Raw genomic sequence first — 7,996 nt, 5'->3', positions numbered from 1 at the left:
CTGTTCACGTTGCCTCGGTGCTATTTTATGTACAGTATGCTGCACATGCAAGAGAAATCACCACCCCCACTCAAACAGCTGCCTACTACATGGATGCCGGCAATATATGTATATAAGTGTAAATGTGTAGCGGCGTGTGCCGTGCACCTGTGTTTTGCAGAGAAGCATTTGACCGGGATTTACAGGTAATTATCGGCAATACTAGGCGAAAGAGAGTAGAGAAACATTAAGACATTGATAGTAAATACATTTCGTGTTTATTCAGCATTGCTTTTTTATTGAAAATGCTCCAAGCGTCTGTGGTCCGCCTGGTCTCTCGTCACTTTACCTTGTGTTGTGATCACGCTAGGCAGCCTAATAATGCTGTGTGGCTCTCTCTGATACCGATTGCTGCAGTTGACAACACCGCAGGAGAGCGGCGTTGTGATGGATTTGCTTAATAGGGGAATAAAATGAGCAGAGGTGCGTTGCTCAATGCACTTGTACCATGCCTGAACTGGTTTCTGAAACCGTTATGGCCGGCGGCATTGCATTGTGGGTAATTTGAAAATTCGCGGAACCCTCTATAGGGGTTAACAGCTATAACAGCCGAGTGGCGCCACCTATGAGTGACCTACCTGAAAGTGGTAACCCTCGTTGCTGTGAGTAAACGTAGATGCACCGTCCTGGCATACACTAGGGGGCGCCGCGTTGTCCAGTGCGCACGTCGCCTAGCTCCGAGGGATGCACCTGAGCGCCGGAATCCACTAGGGGGCGCTGCAGCGCATACGACGCCTCGCTCCGAGTGATGCACCTTAACTCCGGCGTCCACTAGGGGGCGCCGCGCGGTGCGGCACGCACGTCGCCTCGCTCCGAGTGATGCACCTTAACTCCTGCCATCTCCAACAAGGCCATGTCTGGGTTGTCCTCGTCCCAGTGTCCCGGCAACTTCACCTGTTCGAACAAAACACGTGCGCTGTAGATACTGCCAGCTAGGGGGCGCTGTAGAATGCCAACTAGGGGGCGCTGTAGAGTACCACCTAGGGGGCGCCGGGGTAGGGAACAGGCCCCGCGCACATTTGCCGCATTCCACCGAACAGCATCAATCGATATCGATCGAAGTACATAATAGATATGCGTAGTTACCCTAGCTATCAAGTGGGGAATGCCCAGCGCCCATGAAGGAGTTCAAAGAGATAGGTCTAGGTATAGCTAAGTGTAACTATGTATAGAGAGGTGTAGCTAGGTGTACGTAGGTGTAGCTAATGGTGAGGTAAGCCAACACGGTGGTAACAGTCAAACTTGTTAAAGGGAGAAGAATATTGCATCATGCCACCTTTCTCTCCTTCTGGGCTTGCTGTGCTTCCCACTGTCTGTGCGTCGTCTGTGCAGATTTATCTGCCTCCGTGCCACATCCCCACACCTGCAAATCATGGGAGCATCAGGTGCAAAAGCAGTATGACTGGACAGCATCAATTGAGTGTCTTACCACAATGAGAATTCTTGAAAACAGTACAATTGCACTGGTAAATCAGCATCACTTGTAAGGGAAAGTGTCCTTTGTGGACCATTCTGGTCAGCATTCTAACTGAGAAAAGTTCCCTATCACACATTTGACTACACTATCTTATAGTATATATAGTATGTACGACTGTATATAAATGTACATGTATATGTGTATGTGTACGTGTATTTGTATGTGTATAATATGTACCTGTACATGTATATGTAGGTATGGCTCGTAAGGTGTGTAAGTGGAGCACAATCAAATTCACAGAGAATTACAGGCACAGAGAAAACAAGAGCAAAGAGTGTTGAAGGAATTTCAAAGCACTCAGAAAATCTAGCAGCCAGTAGGTTCAGTGATAAATAATTTATAAGTCTAGCAGCAATTAGTCAAAGCTTACACTCTAAAAGAATGTTAACCCATCCATCACAGAGTAGTTCCTTCAATATTCACTGAAATCTCTTTCTACACTGCCCAAGCTAAATCTAATAAAGTAAACTACACTTCACATGGTGACTGCGATTGGATGACGACAAGATGGAGCGACTGATCAAAACACAAAATAAACAAACCTCGATGCGATAGAGAGTTCTAGCGACATGTGCGTGAGTAGCGGTGGCCATGCCCTTATCTATAGAGAGGATCGGAAGCTTTGGATTGCTCCCTATCTGAATCCCTAGCGGAAGCCCTCTCGTCTTCTGATTCAGGTACAGTGTCGAAGCGCCACCTGTGTTAGAAGTAAACCGAGTTCGCTTGGTTGGCAACACGAGCTGTATTGACATCAACCGAACGGCGAGGCAAGGAAGGCGTTTTGCAACGGGGTGGCTATAATTAAGGGTGTGGCGATGTGACTATTGTTCAACTCACCTTCGAAGTGTCTGAGCTTGGGTGAGATCTGTGTGACTATCGTATTGATGCTGCCCCACCGCTGCACACTCTCCCTGCAACCAAACACTGCCAGAATTAGAACTAGCTGCCCATTCAACTACTGTATACACCATATTTTTCGCGTACAGATATTTTCGCGAATTCAGAGTTGATGGGCAATTTCGCAAGTGGTTAATTTCGCGGTCAGTGAATTATGAATTATTCGGTATGAATTATTTGCGTGTTGTTATTTTCGCAGCAGGGGACGCATTCGCAAAAATTAAACCACCGCGAAATATACAGCGTATACAGTATTCAATCTGCGACTTGTACTTTTACATGGTATGTAGCTAGAAATTTACCTCCATTCCTCATCCGTTGCAACACAGAAGCTAAAGTCGTCTGACAGAGACACAAGCATCACAGTGGGGCTTTGATACTTGAAACAGTTATGTTCAAACCTGGAAAATGGTCAAATACATCTCTGAAAACCATATTCTCGATCTTTCCCTCGCCTCTTCCCTGTTCTTTATTTCTCAGTCTATCTGGCTGTCTATCCGTCTCTCTCTCTGTTCTTCTTTCTAACATGATGAATTAAATATGATGAAAACTTCATTGATATTGTTGTTCTTGGCTATATTAGTCTTAATTACCATTTCCACCTTTAGCACTAAACCTCTATATTATAATTATTAATAAATTATTATTAATATCATAATATACCCAGTTACATGCAAGCACTAACGAATATGTTCCAAGTAAAGCATGAGATGACACCAGTTCCACATAACAGACCCCACAAAACTTAAACATCCCTCACCTCCAGGGGCAGATTCAGAGGGTTTGCGTGACCAGTTTCCATATGTTCTTCTGCAGCTAGGGGGGTCCGGGGGCATGCCCCACCGGGAATTTTTTTTTAATTAGGCTGTATTTGGTGCATTCTGGTGAATTTTGAGGCCTGTGGCCGGTTTCTGGAAACCTGTGCAAATCGGCTTAAATCCGCGCCTGACCTCTATGAAAACCCCCTGTGGAAGCCATCACCAAATTAGAATAGATCCTGGCTGTCATACAGTTAATGTGATGGTGACCCACCTGTTCAAGCTCAGTCCTTGATCACTGCTGTCGTATAGAAGAGTCCACTCTGGAAGACTCGGTAGCGCCACCTAGAGCGTTCGCAGACATTATTCACTGATGAACGCTCAGCATTTCAGTTAAAAGTTCACAACTGCTTTTACGATTGATGTCCGTTAGAGTTTCATGGCACCACTTCAATTGTACAAGCCATCTTGAACTTTAAAATTGAGTGATCTTGAAAGTTAAATCAACACTTTGAGTGCCATCCAAGCTGTTATTTTACATGATGCATGTCATTTCTCGCGACTTCATAATTCACATCCAACTTTCTTACAGCAAGCTAAACGACAAGGCACAGAGCACAGATGGATGAAATGCTCACATGATGTAGCGTGGCGCCACCTGGCACCTGCCCATTACAAAAGCAGGATGGGAGGAATGTGGAACACAGCCACAGCATAGCTGCATTTATCAGATGACTCGATCGGCTCTCCAACTGAATTTCTGCCTGAAATAGACCACAGATGACAAGAACTTGGTTTTGTGCCTCGCTTTGTTAATGATGGAAATTTCCGAAAAGACGTTTTTTTCACCTTGGATGTAGAAATTTTCTCACCGGAATACGGTCCTCATCCTAAGGCCATCACAAATTCTTATCTATTTTCTCCTTTTCAATTATTTTTATCTATTTCCTATTTTCATTACATTTCTAATCAAGCGAAAGCGTTAGTTAATGTAAAACGTTATTCGAATTTGTATTTTAAGTAAACATTTTTTTAATTCGGAAGGACACAAACAGCATTGCTATTATCAGGAGTAAATAACCATTTTGTGATTATTTACACAAAGTGAAATAACCACTTCGTGATTATTTACTCCTGCTATTATTACCAGCACTTTTAAAGTGGCGACGTGGAGCCGGCGACAAGAAACCTACACTCACCAGTCCGTTCCACGTCGCATCCATGAGTCTACGCAGCAACCACGCGTGCACACCATCAAACAACCGCAGGCAACATTCGCTGGCCCAGCCATCGAATTCCGATATGCCAATGCCAGAAGACGTCCCCATCTGCACAGGCAAACACAAGCAAGACCTCGCGTCAGTACTTCCCACTGTCTGTCATGCACGCGTGAATTTAGGTGCTCCAAAGACAACGATTACCTAATCGTGACAACTATTCTAACAAATTGCAGTGCATGAGAGATAATGTGAAATTTAACAGTTTTAAATTATCCTCAAATTACCTTTATATGTCTGTCACATTTTTAAACACTGCAGAGGATACTGACAAATGACAAAGTGAGAGAATTTTGTGCTACTCTCAGGGCTAATTCTCTCCATGCAATTATAGTTAGATAAACTGGTTGAAAATCCACACATGGTTTTTTACAGTCGGTGTTTTCACTGTACCAGGGTGCGAAATTAGCACGATTCCGGAGTCAAATGCTCCCCGATTTACTGCTGGACTCCCTGATTTGACATATGCAGGAGTCTGTGCGACTCCCTGAAAATTCTGCTATACTAACTATAGTTCGTTCCAGCGCACGGCCTTGCGGAATTGCCGTATTTTTTCAGCAAATGTCCAAAGAAAATTTGGCGGACGTGCAACTGCAGGAATCCTCAAAATAAGCACATGCGTTATTGTTAATATATTTAGTTGTGAACTTCAGACTGCGGACTCCCTCATTTTGCTGTGGACTCCCTCTTTTTGAGGGCAGGGAGTCCGTTGGACTCCCTTGTTCAAAAGTTAATTTCTACCCCTGCTGTACGGTATACCTACGGCAGACTTCACGAGTGAAGCAATCACATTCTGCTCTTCCTCCGTAACCCGATCCACTTTAAAGATTGTGATTACAAAGCAAGCCTCCAACATGGCCGAGAGCTCTGCCAACAAAGACGATAAAAATCAATACCTTGCCACATAGTTCCAGAACTACTGGTGTTATTCTCCCGTAATTTTTTACCAGTAGCTCACGGAAACTAATGGAACCTACTGGAATATAAAACCACCACACAACTTCTAACATTACTGACATTATATGAGAAATAACTGAGATTTTTGATGTAATTTTCGGTTACCACATATCCAACACCTATAGCTGATATTACATACAAACACAATCGTACAACTAGTACAACATGGGATGTTGTAGGGTGGCATACTATATGATAATATTTATTACCAATCTACATACAATATTTTACCCGTCTTGAGAAGAAACATAATTTTGAGAACTTTAGCATACTCCATTTCATGACATTGGTTAGAGTGAGATTTTCTCATTGGTTAGGCGATTTCCCCAAAACCATTGGTTTTATTGCACACTACGATCTCTTCAATCCTGAGTAGATCCTGGTCTCATCTGTACTGGGAGTAGAATCAACAACTCCCAACTAATTCATGCCGACACAAACCAACATCACACGCCGAGATTCACCCGCTCTGCCTTTAAACTTACAGCTATAGCTACACCTAAAATAACTGGCAGCAGGTCAATAACAAGCGGACAGTATATACCCACAATGCCGAGTGTCTCCTTGCCATCGGCGAACAGTGTGAAGTAATAGTTGTGGAAGGTCATCAGCTCTCTCGCACGATTCGCTGCCACCTCGTATGTGTTTCGCGACATCACGTCTGACGACAGCGCCCCCTGTGATCGCTGAAAGCTGTCAAACAGCAACCTACCGAAGTCGGCGTGCGAAGGATGGCTGAAGAACTCCTGGAAAATGCAAGCGCGCAAACTTGTGATTCACTACCAATTAAAATCGCAAAGCAAAACAAGTTTTATGCCTATGAAAAAACATATTGCAAGAATTACATTTGTTTAAGAGATACTAGATGAGACAGTCACTTGACGAGAGAAATAAACTAGCTAGAATTACAATTCGCCAGCTCACGTGACAATTCCGTAGCAATTCGGAAGACGAAATGCTGCCTAGTATTTTATTGGCTCTATTTTTGTCACCCAAATTGCTCGCCAATAATATTGCAACCCCTTTCACAGTGAAGCGCTACACTAGTAGAGATAGTCTGATATGCTAGCATGAATCTAAATATAGATACTTGAATCTATAAGAAAATGTTAAATCTGTATACTCGTTACATGTTCAGAAGTGCATTGGATCATGTAACATTATGTCAAGAGCCCATTAACCCCAGAGCGTACAACGCTGAAATAGGAAAACCATGGTGTCGTTTCAGCAAAATTAATAAAGTATACCTACCTTATTCTGATACTTCTTTACCGGAATATTATGCAGGTGTCATAGCTAGCCAATATAAGATCAACCGCTTGTCTTTACGATTTTCCTATGCCGAGATATAAAGCGATAAAAATCGAGTACTTCTAGGTAATCCTAGCGCCATATCACCCAGTAACACGCCTCTCGCGCGTTTAGTGACTGCATAGATATATACAACACATGGTAATACAACACATGGTTAGCACGTTGTATATATCTATGCAGTCACTAAACGCGTGAGAGGCGTGTTACTGGGTCATATGGCGCTAGGATTACCTAGAAGTACTCGATTTTTATCGCTTTATATCTCAGCATAGGAACATCGTAGAGACAAGAGGTTGATCTTATATTGGCTAGCTACGACTCCTGCATAATATTCCGGTAGAGAAGTATCAAAATAAGGTAGGTAAACTTTATTAATTTTGCCGAAACGACACCATGGTTTTCCTATTTCAGCGTTGTACGCTCTGGGGTTAATGGGCTCTTGATTATTTTAAGGTGTCCCACAAAGACACTGCAAAGTATATAGTTTCTCACCTGAAACACATTCCGTGACACATGCCCAGTCGCTGTATTTCCATCACTGGTAGATCTTGCTTCCAGTGCCTGAAGAAAAGTATATATAGACATAACAGTAGACCACCTGTGCATATACACTCCTTTCCTTTAACCTGGGATTCTGGTTTAAATAATACACCAATACAAAAAACGACTGTCATGCAACAATGTGAACAATGCATCATAAACAAATGAATAAATGCAAAACTGGACAGAGTTTAAAAGGATCAAGTAAAATTGAACAAAACCACCTTCTGTCCCACAGGCACTTGGGACAGAGGTAGTAAAAACTGAGAATAATATGCAAATATTAATATGCAAAAAAACGCGGCATATTCACAAAAACTACCTGTTTAACTGCACGTTGCAGTCAGCATTGTTTATTCTATTGTCTACTACTACTAGCTGAAACTTGCTGTATGCACTGTAGCTAATGCAATGCATTGATTCAATGGTAACTTACCTTGGTCAGATATAGTTGTACAAGACAGCAAATTGCAACCAGTATTAATGGCTATAGCATCTCAAATCAGGAATAAACAGAGAATAAACACATATGGAGTTATCTACTCCTGATAATGTGAATAATTCAACTATCCCCCTCCTACTCCTCCTCCATCGCCTACTCCAACACCGTCTCCCCTCCTCCTCCTCCTCCTCCTCCTCTCCTCCTCCTCCTCCTCCTCCATGACCTTCTTTATTCGATCTCTATCACCTTCTCCACTTCCTCCTCCTCCCCCTCCTTCCCCCTACCTCCATCTTAC

At 43.0% G+C, this 7,996-nt stretch overlaps 1 protein-coding gene across 3 annotated transcripts in view; it reads right to left on the bottom strand.

The window, feature by feature from the left end:
- Positions 1 to 430: 430 nt before the first annotated feature.
- The window catches only part of LOC106813753, a 9,100-nt gene continuing 1,534 nt past the window's right edge, over positions 431 to 7,996 (bottom strand). Inside the window, exons 2-12 of one of the 3 annotated variants that reach the window (XM_014817973.1) lie at positions 7,212 to 7,280; positions 5,950 to 6,151; positions 5,212 to 5,315; positions 4,371 to 4,499; positions 3,810 to 3,935; positions 3,446 to 3,516; positions 2,716 to 2,814; positions 2,354 to 2,427; positions 2,059 to 2,213; positions 1,316 to 1,402; positions 431 to 933 (exon numbers count right to left, since the gene is read on the bottom strand). In XM_014817973.1, the coding sequence (XP_014673459.1) occupies positions 811 to 933; positions 1,316 to 1,402; positions 2,059 to 2,213; positions 2,354 to 2,427; positions 2,716 to 2,814; positions 3,446 to 3,516; positions 3,810 to 3,935; positions 4,371 to 4,499; positions 5,212 to 5,315; positions 5,950 to 6,151; positions 7,212 to 7,280 (1,239 nt within the window). In that variant the 3' untranslated portion in view covers positions 431 to 810. The remainder of the gene's footprint in view (positions 934 to 1,315; positions 1,403 to 2,058; positions 2,214 to 2,353; positions 2,428 to 2,715; positions 2,815 to 3,445; positions 3,517 to 3,809; positions 3,936 to 4,370; positions 4,500 to 5,211; positions 5,316 to 5,949; positions 6,152 to 7,211; positions 7,281 to 7,996) is intronic. The other 2 variants (XM_014817975.1, XM_014817974.1) reach the window with 2 other exon arrangements.

This window comes from Priapulus caudatus, unplaced genomic scaffold (genome assembly GCF_000485595.1).
Source record: "Priapulus caudatus unplaced genomic scaffold, Priapulus_caudatus-5.0.1 Scaffold819, whole genome shotgun sequence".
Taxonomy (NCBI): Eukaryota; Metazoa; Priapulida; class Priapulimorpha; order Priapulimorphida; family Priapulidae; genus Priapulus; species Priapulus caudatus.
Note: the sequence above shows the minus strand (reverse complement) of the source record. Positions and strands in the feature narration are given on the sequence as shown.